The 19360-nt window shown below is 42.2% G+C and overlaps 1 protein-coding gene across 1 annotated transcript in view; it reads left to right on the forward strand.

Moving 5' to 3' along the window:
• Positions 1-491: 491 nt before the first annotated feature.
• Positions 492-19360, forward strand: part of PDXK (pyridoxal kinase) — a 52500-nt gene continuing 33631 nt past the window's right edge. The window contains exon 1 of the mRNA XM_064472629.1: positions 492-958. Within this exon, the coding sequence (XP_064328699.1) occupies positions 866-958 (93 nt within the window). The 5' untranslated portion in view covers positions 492-865. The remainder of the gene's footprint in view (positions 959-19360) is intronic.

Raw genomic sequence — 19360 nt, forward strand, 5'->3', positions numbered from 1 at the left:
GGCCAACGTTCGGACATACCTATGGGCACTGGAAGTGTGCTTGAGGTACTGGGTGCTGCAGTGCTGTGCAGTGAGGGCAGGAGAGAGGCGATGGTACGGCCAGTGTGACCTGTAAGACCGGGCAAAGTGGGGTCCACGTGCGTGAGCCGTGGGTACCTTGTGCATGGAAGGGGCGTGGGGCCTGGCGCCTGGGAGCGCCAGCGCACGCAGGGCAGCAGTCGTAGCGGCCGCCCTGTGCCGGGGAAGAGTGGGCGCCATTGGGGCAGCGCCTCTGTGGGTGCCAGCGAGCGTCTCGCCGCAGGGCGGGATGAGGGGCACGGCCTCTCCGCCGCGGAGGGTGGGCGAAGGGAGGTGGGGGTGTGGGAGCGCTGAGGCGGGGGCGGTGGGGCCGCTCTCCCTGCGGGATGGCGCCTGTGACAGACAGCAACGGCTCCCGCCGAGCCCGGGAGGGACGGCCGTTGGGGCGCGTGACGGCGTGTGCCGCGTGACGGCGCGGCGGGGGGTGGGGGGGACGGCGTGCAGCAGCCACGGCAGGACCTGCACCGAGCGCGCCGCGGGGAGGGGCAGTTAGCTGCCGCCGGTGCGCGCTGCGCCGCGTTCCGCTGCGGCGGCTGGGCCTCCCCCTCCCCGCCCCTCCCCGGGCAGTGAGACCGGAGGCGGCCATTACGCCTCCGCGCCCACCGCCTGACAGGCTCGGCGCGGCGGCGGGCCCCCGCGCTCCCCGCCCGCGGGGGGGCGGGAGGTGTGTGTGACAGGAGCGCGTGACGGCCGCCGCGCTCCGCCCCCTCCCCCCCCCCCCCCCCCCCCCCGCGATACTGCTCCCGGCGCCGCCACCTCGGCCCCGCGCGGTGCGGGAGGCGCAGCCATGGAGCCGGAGCGCGAGTGCCGGGTGCTCTCCATCCAGAGCCACGTCGTCCGCGGCTACGTGGGCAACAAGGCGGCCACCTTCCCCCTGCAGGTAAGCGGGCGCGGACGGGCCCTCCTCATCCTCCTCCGCTGTTGCTTTAGCGGGGCGGCGAGGGGAGCCGGGCGGGTGGTGTGACTGGCAGGGTGAGTGCCTCCTGCCCAACGGGGGTAAGGTCCGGGGACGGCGGAGAGCAGCCCGCCCGGTCGCCCTTCCCGCCCTCTCCAGCGCCAGAGCGCGGTGCTGGGGTGGGGGGAGCCGGGGGGCAGTGACCGTCCCGGGTCTCCGCGCATCCCGGCCAGACGGTGTGGCTGCGCCTCCCGCTGGCTCCGAGCCGCACGGCACGGTCCGGGGCTCCCGTTAACATCATGTCTTCTCCCTGCTCGCCTGAGGGTGTGTTACGGCGGGCGGACTTGAGGGGGTGAGGGATGAGGGGAGTGCTGCTGGGGGCTTTGCTCGGCCCCACACCGCGGTGCTCCGCGGGCGCCTGTGCCTCTGGCCGAGGCGTGTGCTCCGGCATGGGCCGGGTGTCCGCGCCGCTGGGCTTGGTGGAACGGTGGCCTTGTGCTGGTACAAGCTAAGCCTTTCTAGTCCTTGTGAGTGGTAGAGCTGGAAAAACCCGCACCCCTCGGTTTCTGAGGGTCTAGGGTAGCCGTCGTAGAGTGTAAGGACCACTTAATGACTGCACAAGGCTGGCCCAGAGTAACTAGCTTACGTGGCCTGGGGCTTGAGGGTATAATTGAATCTTGGCCGTCGTGGCTTTCATGTGCTGACTTAAAGAGTTACTTGCTAAGGTCTAGCTGACAGTGGGAAAACATTGGCGTGCTTTGGGAAGAGCCTTTGTACATCTCACTATTCTCCCCTGCGAAGTGTCTGTATCCGAAGGGGCTAATCTGGGGCATTACCATCAAGAGGTCTTTGTTCCTTGGCACTCGTGTGGCTGTACAAAGCTTGCTGTCTAAGAATCTCATTGCCAGAACACAGTGTGTTGTAGTGTTGGTTATCTCTGTACACACTTGACAAACGATGGTGTAATCTCACTTGACTCAACACGGAGATGGTATATGCTGATAAATGATGCACTTGAGACCAGGCCTGCAACAAGCTAACATCACGCCCCCTTATGCAATTACAATGCAACCAAGTCTCTTGAAAATTAGTGTATGATAAAGGGTGAAGTACATATAAAATCCATGTATTATGGAAAAATCTGTCTATGTGGAGACTCATGACTGAAAGGCGGTCTGAATGAAAGGTCATTGAAATGACTGAAAGGTCATGATCTGCACGCCAGCTCTCCCTCCTTTCCTAACAGAAAGATCCCTAAACTGTGCTCTTCCCCTCCCCTCCACTTCCCCCAGCTATTTTTGTGGTAGCAGAAGGGCACACAGTGGTACTTACTCCAGAAATCTCCAGGTCTCTTAAACTGTTGTTTTCATTTTAATTCCGTGTCAAAGGTTCTCTCTACTCTTCTGTAACTCAACCTTTCTGTGGCATATGAGCCTATGTGTGGGTGTCTCATATGACTTGGCAAATCGGTTCCTGTAAAGTGTCTTCTTCCTTGAGTATGATGCTATAAAATACTACTTTAGTTAAACAGTCCTACTGAGGTTGTAGCTGGGTTCTGTTTAGGAGGCTATCCCACTCATACTGTGCAGCGTTACTGGGGGGGGAAAGGCTAGTTGGGGAACAACTGAACACCTGTTGTTACAAGCTGCACTTGAAAAGCCTATGTAGGCAACCGTTAATGAGGCTGTGCTTCCTAGAAAGTTACTTAAACTCTGGATTTACTAGAACATCAGATATAACAAGTTGCCACCAAGTGAAACTTTCCTTTTTTTATGTTTTCTTGAAACAAGGAAAGGCATTACAAACTATTTTTAAAAAATTTATTTAGAAATGAAACCTGATACTAGTCTTGAGGATGGGTGCAAATCTGGCATGCTTACGTTACTTCCGATTCTCTTTTTACTTTAGTGGTCTTAACCAATAATGGTTAAATGAGGCTTCTTTCTGAGCTCATCAGTATTGAGTTTGCAAGGCAAGAGGTATGTAGGTATATATGTGTGTGTGTGTGTGCATGTGAAGTCTGATGGGCTGAAATCCTGCCAGAACAGTTCAGGAATCCGCATTTGGACAGCAGCAGCCAAATAGAAAACCAGATGTGGTTTCACCTGCTGTTCGCAGACTTCTGCATAAACATCAGTCATGTTTGAATGACATTACCTTTGGTGGAAGTCTGTGACACTATTTATTAGTAATAGCCAATGCAGCACTGTGCACAGCAGAGAACTCTTTAGTGTCTTTTTTTAACCAGTTGGTTTTTCTTTGTCAGGCTTCCATTACACTAAAAGCTAAAGTGTTTAAAAAGTATTTTAAAAGTAGGTGTGTGGAAATACTTTCTCTGTGAAGTATGTGGTAAATGCTTTCTATATAGCAAGCACAGTGAAAGAGAGTTAGACCATATATTAGAGCAGTTACAATAATGGAAGTACTATAGCTGAGTGAGAAATGCTGGAACCCTTTATACCATTTCAGGATAAAATATGCTTAGGTAGTTTGAGATTCTAGATTAACTAATAGGTCTTAGAGGAAATGAGCACCTGGATTTTCCAGGTGGTAAAATGCCAGGAAGTGAACTGTCCTCAGCTGTGCTTTAAATTCTGCCTTGTCAAGAGTTTTAACAGGTTTTACTATCTCTTTAAAAGTTCTAGAGGTCGTTCTGAATTATGTTTAAAATAGTCACAAGTTATTTCACAGTTGTGTAACCTGGACAGCTTTTGGTATCAGGAAATGGTTTAGGATTGTTCAGCCTTTAAAAGAGGAAGAGCAGTAGGGTGTACATTAACTTAGAGGGTTGCCACTGTCAGTCAGATATATTGTTTTAAAACAGCAAAGAATGTTTCTCCTACTTGACTAATACTTTTTGTGATAGGAAATAAAAATGTATGTTTTCACCATGCCAATTTTAACTTACCTTTCTACATTTAACTTACCTGTCCCACATTCTGGGTAGGTAGAATGTGGCAATAAGTAAAGGGTGCAGTACTGGCAAGCAGAAAGTTACTGTCTTCCTCAAATCACAGAGTGAATACACAAGGGCAAGCTCATTTCCGTTCTGCAGAGGTACTTAATTCTGACCATCAGGAAAATTTTGGTAGGCAGGTGAATTTAAATCTTTAAGATGCATCTACTACGCCCATCATAATATCAGCTCTTATGAATGAATATTTCAGTCTGTATGTTCAGTCCTTTGGGCCTCGATGAGTTTCCAAGAAAGAGGTTTGAAGGTACAGGGAAGGGACAGGAGAAAGTCCCAGCCGATTTCGTCTGACATTTGCCTGCCACTGGACTAGGTTATACTCCTGCCTGCGAGCCAGAAACTGTTGATCTTTTCTTATGTGTAGGTAACAATGAGATCCAGAGAATTTTGTACTTCCTGTTCTTACCTTGTTCGATAATGCTAATGGAATGTGATTATGAGGGGTTATTTTTTGCCTGACGTAACACTCGTAGCATTTGAGAAAATCTTGTCTCTGTTTTGAGTATTTAATTCTTGACTTCCTTTTATATTTGCTTGCATTGAGGATGGAGCTAAAAGTATGGACAAATAGCATTAATTGCTTGGGTCTGGAGAATGAAATTGTCTGCTCTGAATTGGATAAGGATAAGATGGCCTTTTGAAATATGTTCATGATTTTCTTTCTGTGTTTTTTTTTTTATTCCCTGCTGAATGGAAATAGTTGTTTGTTCAGGTATTAGTAAAGGCAGCTGATTCTTATTCTTACGCTAGTCCTCAGTGATTCTCTCCTGCAAAAGAAACAGTAAGCCTACATTTGTAACTCCTCAATTGTAAAAAAAGATGGGGATGCAACTCAGCACAGACAGTAATTTATTTGATATTTAAGGACAGTGCTGAACTGCGTTGTTTAAGGCCAAGGGTATGATTTGCTTTCATATGCTGAGACCAAAACCATTGTCAACCTATCTTTAATGATTATCTGCTGCCCTAGCAAAAAGTTTAAAGCTTTTTTTCTTTCTCTATTCCAATGAACAGTGTGGTCAAGCAGATTAAGTATTGTACAGAAAGAGAGGTAGATAAAGAGTATCTTATTTAAGGTGACTACTTGTTCTGTTTTTCAAAACCTACTTCTATTTTGTTAATTATATGAGTCAGAAGAAGGATGAATCAATCAAAAGGCTATAGAATAACTGTAAGAAATGTTCCTGCTGGCTAGCCCTTATTTTCATTACAGATCAAAGGCTGAAAAAGCCTAACCCTTAAAGAATAAATACAAAGATAAAATGATATATCTTCTCTTTGTAAAATCCAAAGATTGTCCTAAATTACATATCTGAAACAAGAATTGTGACTCTAGATTCACACTTCAAATGAAGCTTGCGGAAGCATGGTTTTCTTTCTTGCCCCTTTTTGTTCTTGTAAGAAAGGTAAACAAGGGACAGATGAGGTTAAACAACAACAACAACCTCCTGACCCCTCTTGGGAGGGCTTATTCATAGCTATGTAAACAGCATTTTCCTGTTATTTGGGTGTCAGTATGTGTAGTTGCAGAAGTCTGGTGAATACGATGTGCAAGGCGAGGCCCTGAAAAAGACTTGTAATCCAAAAGGTCCTAACACGGTGGTTCCTGGCAGTCTGCACTTCTAGGAAAAGGCTTTACCAGAACTTTCCAGAAGTGCTTGTCCAGATTAACCCACCTATGAAGAAAAGGATGGCTCTGATGTACTATGAGAACTTTGAACTTGTGAGAAGATTGTAGGAGATGGACTTTCGACCTGTATGATAAGCCGGGAGGGGAGTAGGACAGGTCTGAGAGAGGACAAGAAAGTAGACAACTTCTAAATAAAATAAGGGTGGTGGTCACTCTTTCAGCTCTTAACACTGCTTGAAGACAGACTAGACTGAGGCAAAGAACTGGGAAGAATATTGGGATCTCACTTAACAGTAGTAGTTTATGTTTGTGTAGCACTGTAAACTAAGAGATCGTAAATTTCTTTACAAACATTTTACAGAAAATAGTTTCAATTACTAATGCAAAATAATCAGTTTGGAAAATTGGAGTAATTTCACCCTGCCTAAAAGAAGCGCAGATAGGACTGCTGATGCACTATGGACTCTAAATTGCAAGACTGAGCAGAGTCTCTAATAAACAGAGAGCGGGGCTGATGGAATAGTCATCATCTGAGGTCTAGTCCAAGTGTGTGATAGTCGTACCTCTCACTGTTCCTGCAAATCGTTTAATTGTGGCAACTTATTAAATAAGCTTTTGTCATGAGAATACAGTCATGAAAATACAGAAATGCTGAGGGATGTTCCCACATGGTTCCCACACATTTTTAATATTACAGTTGAAAAGCTGAAAAAAGCATTTTAAGATGCATTAATTTGGTAGTGTGTCTATGGGGCCAGTTGGCCAGCTGCCATTTTAAACTTTTTTAAAAGGAGGTTATAAATATTTACAGTGACTGATGATTATTTGCTGACTTTTTCATGGAACTTTGTGAAAACTGAAACTATGCAGATGCATAGACTGATATTTGACGTAATATTACGGTAGAGTATGTGCTGTAGTGAAGAAATAGTAACCTTTTTTTGGGACCTAAATGTAATCTTTTGATCTAACACATCACAGCAAAGTAGAAAGATTAAGGAGGATCCCATTTGGTGTCTACAAGTGTGTGCAAATGTTTGACTTCAGAGCAAGGAAAACTGCCTTACCCTGTTCCTTTGGGAAAAAAAAAAGTCGTCAAGAAACAGCAAATCTTATTAAAGGACTGGGAAACCTTGCCTAAGGGTGGATTTGCACTGTTTGGAGGATATCACATACTCAGACTCGGTAGCAAGTGTTTACTTAAGGCATTTTATTTGTTAGGAAATGGCCTTATGTTCTATCTTTAAGCCTTAAATTTTTCTGATTGTTTCAATTCTTGCAGTTATTTTGTCTTAGTTCTCTCCCTTGTTTCATTTGGAGCAGAATATTTTTTTTCCTGTATAAACAAAAAGGACAGACAACAGAGTCATTGCTGATCAGATTCCTGGAAAAAGTGAGCTTTATGTTAAAGTAGTATATTAAAATGTACTGAAAAAAAATGTAAAAAAGTATAATTTGAAATAATAAAATGAATCTTTAATTTTAAGTATGAGGATGGCACAAAGATAAACCTGAGAAAAAGAGGTGACATACAAAGCTACAGATATTTCTCGAAATTCTCTCTTTCAGTACTGTTATCTCTGTTCATTTTTTTTTATTTATATCCAAAATTATGGTCACCTTTCCCTGAAGTGCATATTTAGTCATTTTAAATAAGGGATAAAGCTGGCTGATCCATGGATGACTGAACATATACCAGGCAGGTATTTTTAGTCTCTTTAGGATGAAAAGATGCAAGTGGAAGTTATTGTGTGGAAAACAGGCTTGAGTTGGTGAAGCAAGGTTAATGTGAGGAGTTGGGCATTGATCCTGGTACATAAATGTCCATTCTTCTGAAATTACTATGTGTGATAGAGTATGCAGCTGTACAGTAATCTACAGAGGAAAAAAAATGATGAGGGTAAAATTTGAAACATGCCAAGCAGATCCATGCTGATAGATAATACGTGCCCCAACAGAAGCCAGAGTAGTTCATCTCATGGCTTGGCAGCTGTGGGGTAAATTGTCATAGCAAAAAAGTACTACTGAACTGAAATTTGGCTATGTTGAGCTACGTGAATGTTTTTCAGGCCTTTGTTAAGGACTTGTATTTATTGATGCTAATTCATCTTGGATACTTCTGAGCTCCAGTTCCCTTAACATCTGGAACAATTATGCATAGAATCACTAAGGTGGGAAAAGACCTCTAAGATCAAGTCCAACTGTCAACCCAACATCACCATGCTTCCTTAACCATATCCCGAAGCACCACATCTACATGTCTTTTAAATACCTCCAGGGACAGACTCTCAACCACTTCCCTGGGCAGCCTGGTCCAATGCTTGATGACCCTTTCAGTGAAGAAATTTTTCCTAATATCCAACCTAAACGTCCCCTGATGCAACTTGAGGCTATTTCCTCTTGTCCTATTGCTTGTTACTTGGGAGAAGAGACCAACACCCACCTCCCTACAACTTTTAAGTAGTTGTAGAGAGTGATAAGGTCTCCCCTCAGCCTCTTCTTCTCCAGATTAAACAACCCCAGTTCCCTTGGCTGCTCCTCATAAGACTTGTGCTCCGGTCCCTTCACCAGCTTTGTTGCCCTTCTCTGGACACACTCCACCAACTCATTGTCTTTCTTGTAGTGAGGGGCCCAAAACTGACACAGTATTTGAGGTGCAGCCTCACCAGTGCCGAGTACAGGGCCACGATCACTTCCCTGCTCCTGCTGGCCACACTGTTCCTGATAGAAGCCAGGATGCTGTTGGCCTTCTTGGACGCCTGGGCACGCTGCTGGCTCGTGTTCAGCTGACTGTTGACCAGCACCCTCAGGTCCTTTTCAGCTGGGCAAGTGTCCAGCCACTCCTCCCCAAGCCTGTAGTGTTGCATGGGGTTGTTGTGACCCAAGTGCAGGACCCGGCACTGAGCCTTGTTGAACCCCATACCGTTGGCTCCAGCCCCATGACCCAGCCTGTCCAGGTCCCTCTGTAGGGCCTTCCTGCCCTTCAGCAGATCAACGTTCCTGCCCAACTTGCTGTCGCCTGCAAACTTACTGAGGGTGTGCTCAATCCCCTCATCTGGATCATTGACAAAAATATTAAGCAAGACTGGCCCCAACACTGAGCCCTGGGGAATCCCACTTGTGACCAGGTGCCAACTGGATTTGGCTCCATTCGCCACAAGTCTCTGGGCTCGGCCGTCCAGCCAGTTTTTTCTTCAGTGGAGAGTACACCCATCCAAGCCATGAGCAGCCAGTTTCTCCAGGAGAATGCTGTGGGAAACAGTGTCAAAGGCTTTACTAAAGTCTAGGCAGAAACATCCACAGCCTTTCTCTTATTCACTAGGTGGGTCACCTGGTCATAGGAGGAGATCAGGTTGGTCAGACAGTGCAGGAGAAGAAACTGTGTTAAGAAAACCTCTTCGGTGGTTCATTTAAAAAGGAAAAAAAAACCAACCAAACAAAAACCAAACCTCACTTTACTTTCTGTCATCCTATGTAAATTTTAAGTGTAGGGACTAGTTTGGGCTGAGTAGAAATCCTTCCATGGTGATTCAACTTCTCTCTCTTGGGAATGCAAAGCACCTCTTGCTAGAGAGATGTGTGGGATTGAGGAGCATGTACTGAAAAATGGTAAGAGTCTCCCCTGTGGCAAAGCAAAAGCTGGAGAGACACTTTCTGATGCAGTTGTTTCTGAAGAGAAAAGTATCTGGTTTTCCTGGCCAGAAAAACCTTTCTAGTCTGATCTTAACTGTTCTCCACACTGCAGCATCCAGTCATGTTTTACTTCTCAGAAGAAGATCTATGTGGAAATCTCAAGCAAGGATGACATAGCTGTCAATGACATTAATAAGTTGAAGGGAGGAACCCATGGCAATCTTCAAGAACAGCATTTGTTAGGTCATCATATTTGAAACTGCCAAAGTGAAGTGGTGGTCTGTCCCACAATATCAGAATAAGGCAACATTTTTTCTATTGCTTAACTTGGCAGATTGCTAGCTAATAAAGCCAAATATTTTTTCTTTCATACTCCCCTTAATAGTTATTTATTTATTGTTAACATTAAATTATTTGGTTTCTTCCTGAATTTTACTGTGTTTGTTCATAGCTCCTGTATGTGGTAAGTCTGTCCCCAACTTCAGGAAGACAAAAGAAAAAGAAAATAAGTTTTAATAGAAAAAACTGTTGGCTAAATTATCAAAATTTGATACAGCTTTTACAGAATTATACACCAGAGTTTATGGTCATGTATTTAATAAAGTTTGGCCTAAATCTAATAAATTAAAATATATATGTATTTTTTATGAATCTGTGTATCTTCATGTATTTTACAGTGTTTGCTTTGGGTGATGAGTACTACTGAACAAGTTTAGGCTGAAGGAACACTTTTTCCATGCTTCAAGCTCTTCACTGTGGTTACTCTCACTTTTCTGGCAGAATACAGACCCTACCTCATAGGGGTGGGCACCGCATTACCTGCTGAAACCATGAGACGGTCTAAGCAGCTAACAGAAATGGAAAAAAATGTTTAAAAAGTAGTTAAAACTGAAGCCAGCAGGGACAGTATTTCCTGCAGCACATTAATTATTTGTTGTTACTGTTTGTGGCCCAGCACAAGCTACAACCTGTGTCACAGATCATTCCTTTTGTAGTCAGATATTGCTGGTAGCTGGAAGTAACATTGTGCTGCTGCTCATTCATACAACAACCAGACAAATATATGGCAACTTAGTGTTTAAATTTGAGAGATTTTAGTCACCTATCCTCCAGGGTATAGTTTCATGATCTACTGCCTTCAGTAGCAAAGTCAGCTTGAGAAACTCTTGCTCCCCACCTTACCACCACCAGCTGGTTCTTCCACCTACACTATTTTTCTGTCCACTTTAGCTCTTCAAGGAATGTCATTTTGTGAGGTCATGTGGTAAACTGCTGAGAAACCATCCAAGGTTATAAATAACTTGGCAAAGAGGGAAAAGAAGAAAATGTTTGTTTATGTTGTGAGTCAATTTCCTCATCCAGTTCCCTACACAGCCCCACAGACAGGTTTTTTTGGCATAACTGAGGTGCCAGAGCAGGAGCAAGCCCCAGGCTCCTGCACCTGGCATCTGCTGAAGGAAGCATTCCTCAAAGTATGCTCTTATCTGAGACATCTGCTTGCTCTGAAGGAATTGGTGAGACGTTTAACTGTTCTCTAGAAGCTTCATTCTTTCCTGCGGTGGTCTTGCTGTGATCTTTATATAACATTGCGCCTCTTTCAGGGAGTTGTTTCCTGTTCTGTTTTTACAGGCATCTGTTTTCTTGTTTAACATCTCAAGCCTTTGTAGGAGACTGGGATCCATTCATAGTCTATGTAAGAAGGCCAAATAAAGCATATGTGTTGGATAAAACAAATCGCTTTCTTGTAGGATAACTGAGCCTTAGATGTGCCTAACGTGCTTGCCACACCTTGCTGATGGACTGGTGGTTAGAGAATTAGCTATCCAAAATACAAACAGCAGAGTTAAAAAGAAAATAAAAATCAGAGGAAAAGAATGAGTCCCTTCCAGTTCAGGACATTCTATGATAATGTGTTGTGGGATTCCCCCCACTGCCCTGCCCATCTCATTCACTGAGTAATCTGCCTCTCCTAATCAAGCATTTGTAAACTTCCTTGCCTAGCACTGTGCATGATTCCAGTTGTCAGGAGTTTGCAGTGACAAGTGTCGTGTCTTTGTCAAATTACATCCAAGTGTAGAAGTAAGCAGCATGAAGATGAGGAATCTGAAATTTTCAGAATTTTCAAAAGAATATGTGAACTGCAACTTCTCCAACTGAAATTAATATCTAAAGTCACTCTTACCTAACAGTAAACAGAGTCTCAGGATGGGGGGAGAATGTATTTCTTGGGTGGAAGGCAGCACCACCTCATTCTCATTTTTTTACTGTTTGCCCTTTAGTGGGAAGAATGAAGGGGGAAACAGAAGCTGTTATTTCCTTGTCTTTCACTACCTTAGCCTTTACAAATCTGTGTATTGCAGATCCCAGTCCAGATGGAAGCAATGACCTCCTGCCCATGGGAAGGTTAACAGAGCAGCTATGCCACAAATCTTTTGACTCTGCAGTAGGGTTGATCCTGAACTGGTGTAGTACATGGAGTAATGGCAATGAGCATGTGTGTCTTGCAGGCGTAAGAGGCTGTTTGTTTGAGTAGCAGAACTATGAAAAAATGCTGATGACCTAGAACAAGGAATTCCTTAGTGCTGAACAAAATGGCTTAGAGGGAATTTTGATAAAGGCATGCATTTTATGTCATATTAGTACCTTGCATTGAATAGTTAGCAATGCATACCAGCCTTTCGGGGTGGAAAGTAAAACTGAGTGACCTGATGGTATTTGTTCTGAAGCATTCCTGTGTCTCCAAGGCTTATTTGGAGGAGCATCTTTAAGGCACTATTATCCTTATCTTGAATTTGGCCTGATTATGTTTTAGATACATACTTATATTGTAAGCCTTTTCAGAAAAATCAAGAAATAAACTATTTGAGAACAAATTCACTGCAGACTCAGGCTGTTCTAGTCTTTTCTGTTCAGATGGTCACATTGTTGCAGCTAGATCAGCCCATCTGCAAATCCTCAGTAAGTACCAATTTTGCCAGAGCACTTAAACAAAAATTGCAGTCTGCTCTGGCATGAGAGAGGGGCATTTGTTTTCTGCTCCGGTCTTTAGTATGTTCTCTGTGGTGCCCAGTGCTAAAGTCAGCCTGTAAATCCTGAAAATTGGTATGCAGTTGATCAGAGGAGAAAAGGGAATATCACTCGAGAACAGGCATTAGGCTACCTGAGGTCGTCTTGTCTTGTTTTTGCTGATGTGGGGCTAGTTGTTGTTGTACCTGAGAACTTGTGGCCATAGAGCAACAATGAAGTGTCAAATAAATGTGGCTGCAGTGTAAATAAAATATACCAGACTCCTCCACACCTAGCTTCTTCTCCTTTATGTTCTTTTGTAACTGGAAAGCTAATCTGGGAAGGAAAGAAAACAGTTTGAGATGCATGGAGCTTGATTTGAGAGTATAAGAAGTTGAGATGGAAGGTAGGTTCAGGTAGGGAAAGGCATGGTGGTTTGTGGTTCTTCAGGGATATTTTTTTTTGAGTGTGAGGGTAAACTGTTCTAATCAGGTAGTTTGTTCGAATATTTTTTTGTGTGTGTATTGTTTGTAAAGTCTTTGTAAAGTGTATTTTGTCAGTTGGTTTTTTTTTTAAAAAAGTATGAAGTTCTCTTGTTTTTAACAAGTATCAGATGCTATCCAAATACTGTTATTTTATATCTGTTATAGCCTTTCCTGTGTTTCCTATGTCTGCCTTTGTCACTGGTAAAATAACTTTTTTTTTTCCCCCCCCTCAGGGTCATCTGCTGTATTTTTTTTTTTATTGGCTGTTTTGTAATTGTCTATTTCTAACCTCAGAATTTGAAGTGGCCCGTTTGGTACCTGACTCCGGATTAATGAATCACCAACAATATCTCCAGTATCTCTGTTCCTAAGCTAGTTTATTTGCTCTTGTATTTTTATCCTGGCACAGTATCTCCGATATCATAATGATTTTTCTTTGCAGTGCTTTGTCAAATGCTGCACTAAAATACAGCTATATTATACATACAGAGTTCTCATTATCTACTTCATATGGTTTATTAAAAGCTCAGAAATAGAAGAAAGAGATTGGGTTAGTCAATAGCAGTTTCAGTTCAGTTTATCAACCCACGCCAGCAATTATGCCTGCTTCACTAATTGCCGGGACATGTCTTTTCTTTTTCTTAACTTCCTTTTCTCAAACTGAATTTGTGTTCTGATTTTCTATACCCAGTAAAATATATGGGTTTTGGTTCAGTATCAGATGGAAGGAGGTGCAAGAGCTGGCATACAGTGACTGAGGTGCAGGCTGCAACTGGGAAATGCTGTTTCTTTCACCCCATCCAAATTAACAGAAATTCTGCCTTTTTAAATATTTCTGTTCCATGTCCAGAAGAATACAGTGGAGCAATGATGTTCACTGGAACTACAGCGATGGCTGGGTAAGATAAAGTTCCAAACTGTAGTACATAAACATCAACACATACATGCAAACCACTTGTATTACAGCGGATACACAGAGAGTTCCATGGCCTGATACAGACACTTTCTTTCTGGAAAGTATTGCCGCCTTTGCTTAGCAAAAAAAAACCCCAAAAACTCAGTTACCTTGTTTGAAAGGGTAATTTTAACTGTGGCATTAAAGTTAATTCTGTTAATGACTTTCAGTTAAGCTCATTTTTAATATATCTAAAAAAAACTGGAATGGATGGAATGGTTTTGATTTATGTGATACAGTGATTTTTGTAGACAAATACAGGTATTACTGGCTAATTCAGTATGTGGATTGTACACATGCTCTACTAAAAGTCAGCAGTTTGGGGGCTTACTACAAGATTTCTTGAAAATTCCTCATAAATTATGCCTGTTTAAGTCTCTGTAACCCCCTTTATTTATAAATGTCTTTATGCTATAAAACTTTGTCCTTTGATGCGTCTGTCAGTGTTACATTGCTACAAGAGTAATTTTCCTTACATGGGCCTACCATATGTGTGTCCTGTAAATAGCAGTAAAGCCAGCTGGCATCTAAATTTGGATGAGGAGGGAGGTCCTCTGGAAGAAAATATCATATAGCGGGCTTGTCAAGCCTTTGATTGGTTTTGTATTGTTGCCATGTACACTCAGATAAAGGCCCTCTGAAGTTAATCAGTGTGCCTTGTGCAGTTCTGAACAGGGCAACTTTTGCTTTCAGTACCACTATTCTGGTGGGCTACTGTTTAATACTTTTGAGATGCTCTGCCTTTGCATGGGGCATCGGATATGCTCTGTTAGTATACCTGTCTGCCTTTAGGTTATTTTTTTTGGGCTAGATCCATTTATTTGTCTTATGCCAACTCACCTTGTTGTTGAGTTTCCTTATGTTAATGGTGTTTGTGGAGGCAGAGAAGTAACTGTAATTAGGCAATTATTATGTATGTTAATTAAAATTCATAGTCACAGTTAAGATGTTTGTGTTGGGATAAACTTGACTTGTTCTTAAGCTTAATAAAAAGTTGTGTGTGTTTATTTGTATTTTGTGTGTGTACATTAGTGATGCAGGATTTGCTCTTAAATATTCTTTTTTTTTTTAAAAAAATGCTACTGTGTGCTTTAAATTATATAAATCAAAGCACTTCCCCATTACTTGGAAAGCTTGACTGGCTCTTGAAACTGAGGACTTTTTTTCCTTTCTGTAGAGACCCTAGGCTTGTCACATGTTTCCGTTAATTCTAAAAATTAACACTACATTTTGTTTTGTGTATATTGGAAGGTCTACATAAAAAGCCATTAATTCCTGGAGAAGAACAGTGTGGTTTTTGGGTCTGCTGTAGTTGTCACAGGAGGAGGTGGCATGGTCTATGTTCTGAAAAACAAAGTACAAGACCACACATATTATACAGTACTGTACAGACCATGGCAGCACACAGGCAGAGTACATATAGTGCGGTATAATTGATTCTGCACAGCATAAATTCCCTAAGCTGTTCTCTGGCAGCTGGGGAAGGACCAGTGTCTTGTTCCTAGCTGTATTCTTACTGTGTGTGAGGAATAGGGCATTGGCTTCTACATCTGAGTTCAAGTGATACTAGTTGAAGCACAATGCTTTGCGAAGTGATGGCATCCTGTCTTTGTCACTGTTTACTGATAATATTGTTTCACATGAGCATAACGCTTGTCCAGTTCACAGGGCTCTGTGAAGACTTATATTTTCAATGCTTTAAGGAGGCAAATGTGTACTATTCGAAACAGCATTTATTTTTCACAACTTCTGTTACTGAAATCTGTAGTACTGCTATGTTTAAGATAGCAGGATGATAGACTCTGTTCTCCAGATGCCTTCCTTCTACTTCTTTAAATGACAGTACAATGGTCAGAAAAGGGTTTGGAAATAAAAATTATCTGGAGGTCAGACTCTGATGATCTCCTTGTGCTTTAGAACTTACATGTCTTGATCAAGAGTGCAGCTCACTGAGAAGTCTTTCAGTAGCACTAACTGCTTATTTTTACCAGGAGGATGAGTGCATACACTAAAAGGTATGAGGGTAATATACCGTTTTAGAACTGGTTTAAAACAACATCCTAATATCTGTCATGGTTCCTTGTTTCTCAGGCTTTCTGCAAGGACGTATTTTCTCTGCAGAGACAATCATTCTAAGGTCAGGCAAGAGATTTTAGTGGAGCGTAGGTCAGAGACTAAGCCAGCTTGCAATAAGGACAAGCCTGACCATCACTTCTGAGTGAAAGCAGTGAGATCTGCCTGGGCTTCATGACTTTGTGAATCATTCCACAGTTTAGTCATGGAGTAGGAAAGCAGCTGAAATTAGTGGTTGTTTCTGAAAACATACCTGCATGTTGATCTTGCCCAGTAAAGGAAAATTAATCAGTAACACAGTTGAGTTTACATACCTGAATCCTTGATTTGGAATCCTGCGTGTAATTCACTGTGCTGCCTTTTTAGGCTCTCTCTGGATGGTTTTGGTTCACTTGTCTAGTCTGTGTTAACCTTCTTCTCACTATTCTTAATATTTACTGCTACTTTGCTCTAATTCATCCCTCTGTTACCATCCATTGGCACAAAGGACAGGACATACCTGGCTTGGATGGTTCATCCTTTGAATATTAATTGAAAAAGAGTAATCTTTTTTCTATAAACTTATAAAGTGAGTGTCTTCCTACAAAGCAGAAGAGCTGAAGTGCAAGGAAGTTAAGTGTTATAATACAGTGCTGCATTTATTTTGGAGAGAACTACATGCATGAAAGTGAAATCCTCCTTTCAAAAGTGGAGTCTCAAAGATTCCCTTCTGGTGAGCAGAATCTTGTTCCTTCTTTCTTCTTAGCCAGTCCCCTTTTCTTGTCAAACTGTGTTCCCCTTGGCGATAAGCTCACCTTTTAGAGATGTGAACAAACAAATTATATAGCGAGATTTTCACCTGTGGCACATCTGTAACTCGGATCTGAATGTGAAACTCTAATTATGCATACAAGAAATCAGATACCTTGTATTCATAATAAAAGAATTTGTATTAATGATTGGCCGATCTTCATTTGCAACAACCTCTGATATTTTCCCTGGGTTTGTGGTTTACAAAACATTTCGTTTGTGGGCTCACCTGGGGAAATTGGTTTTTATGTGTCCTGCTATGGTAGAGTTAACATTTTCCGAAATTAAGGACTTTGAAGGAACTGGAGAGTTTGTATGGAGGTCTCAGCTTTGTTTCATGTAATATAGGTAGCAACCTGTGAACACGTATCAGGGTACAAATGCTATGGAAGAAGTGTATGCAGTTTACAAAGTCTGTTTTTATACAGTCCATTTTTTTTCCTCTTTTCTTTCCCACACTGCTTCCTCCCTGCCCCCCTTACTCTGCCTTTCACTCATTGTTCCGGATTTTTCCTCTAACTTGAGCTGTAGTACTTTCTGGTTTTCGTTTCAGACCTTAAAATGAAATGCCATTGGAGGCAATGCTCAAAGGTGGAAATGCGTACTGACCACATTGCAGAATAGGAAGGTATTTTTAATTGAATTTATTCTTGCAGAACTAGGTCATTGTTCTCTAAGGTTGTCTAAATTAAGTACAAACTCAAACAATCTGGCTAAATTGATCCACTGATCATTTAACAGCAAAGGACGTAACATCTTTACTGACAAAGCTGGCATACTTAATAGTGTAAATATATCATACCACTGATTTTTATCCTTATAATCAGAACTTTGGGATGGGTAGCAGGTGATTCTGAATGACAGGACAAGGGGCAATGGGCACAAACTGGAACACAGGAAGTTCCACCTGAATATGAGGAAAAACTTCTTTCCTGTGAGGGTGCCAGAGCAGGGGCACAGGCTGCCCAGGGAGGGTGTGGAGTCTCCTTCCCTGGAGACATTCAAACCCCACCTGGATGCGTTCCTGTGCCCCCTGCTCTGGGTGTGCCTGCTCAAGCAGGGGGGTTGGATGAGATGATCTCCAGAGGTCCCTTCCAACCACTACTGTTCTGTGGTTCTGTGATACTTTGTGTAACTTTACACATAGAGTTCTAGAGCAGGTGAAGCTGAGCTTTTTGTATGTAGCAGTTTGATCAAATGACAGAGTGACTTGGGCTGGAAGGGGCCTCAGGAGGTCCCCAGTACAGCCTCCTGCTCAAAGCTGGGTCAGCACTAAGTTCAGCCCAGGTTGCTCAGGGCTTTGTCCTCTTGGGTCTTGAAAACCTCCAAGGATAGTGATTCCCCAGCACCTCTCTCAGCCCACTCAAAACCTCTGTTTCTCTAAATATGTCCATATAATGCATTGGAAATTGTTTTTGTTTGTTTCTCATGTTAAGTACCCAGGAAAGCAATAAAACCTAGTTCAGTTCAGTAGTTCATGTAATTCAATTTTTTCTTGCACACTTAGGAGACTTAAGATACTTACATCTTCTTCAAAAATGTTTTTTCCCCCTGAACTGAATACAAGCAAGGAAAAAGGAGAACTTCTTGAGTACTATAAAGAATGTGATACTTTTGAAAATTTACCTCTTCTCTGCAGAAGCATAGTACAGCTGCAGTACAAATTTTAAACAGAAGCATTCATTAAGGAAGAATTAAACACAAACAGAAATGTGAAAAGCAGTAACTTTTCACATTTCTCTAAGCATTTATCAGAGTAAATAATTATTAAATTAGAATTTATATTAATATTTACTCTGAGGCTGAGCTAATCTTTGTAGTTACCAGTTTTCAGTCTCAAGTGATGTTAACAATCAAATAACAAATAGGATTAGGAGGTAAAAATGAGTACTTTTATTTGTCTCTGGACCATTGGTACATAATGTAGATTATACAAATATAAACATAAAGATTAACAGTCATCAAAACTGAATTTGAGATGTTGCATTTGCTTGGAAAACTTCCTGTTAATTTCTCTGTTGCTACATTCACAATTTTCCATAATGTGGAATAGTTTTTTCTCTTGTTTACAATCTGCCCCTGCCCCTTCATATAACCAGCACAACTCAGGCTGTCCTCTTGAAGGAAATGTATGTTTGTAACCTTTCGTTTCTAACAATCTTAGGTACCAGTTCTTCACGGTGAAGAAATAGCATGTTTCAGTTTTATGTGTGATTGAAATGTTTTCTGGAAGGGAGAGCAGGAGAGACTGTAAATGTTAAACAAAGCTGTAATATATGCATTAACACAGTGGCAAAGTCCAAAATGTTGCATTTTTAGAGGTGAACCACAACTGAGATCCATATATATATATAACCTATATAACCCAAGACATTTTCCATCTGCCTAGGTCTTTGGGTTGTTCTACCAATAATTGGTATCATTTGTAAAATTTGAATCCTGAAGGAGATCCATTTCTTTTGACTTCTTATTTGTGGCTGGATATAAGTTCAAATTACTTCCGTGCTGTCAGAAGAACTAGGCTGTTGGTGCAGTTTTCCAAAAAGATCCAACACCTTTAGAGTTTGTCCATGTATTTTGAAGCCTCTTCCTTTCTTGTGTGTTGATTTTTCCCTTGGGCTCTTGCTAGTTCGAAGACACGTATTTTAATAGTTCTGTAGACTAGATGCCTGCACAGGTGATGCACCTTCTCTTTGCAAATCTGGGATAGCACTTTCTGCACCGTGGGAAGAACTGCATGACTTTTGTCCCTTTCCTTCCATTATTTGTGAGGAAGAACTAAGCCAAATTGGATCTCATGCATGATGTTGGAGTATGTGCTTCATGCTAGCTGTTTTTTCAA

The sequence above is a fragment of the Phalacrocorax carbo genome, chromosome 1 (genome assembly GCF_963921805.1).
Source record: "Phalacrocorax carbo chromosome 1, bPhaCar2.1, whole genome shotgun sequence".
NCBI classification, from domain to species: Eukaryota; Metazoa; Chordata; class Aves; order Suliformes; family Phalacrocoracidae; genus Phalacrocorax; species Phalacrocorax carbo.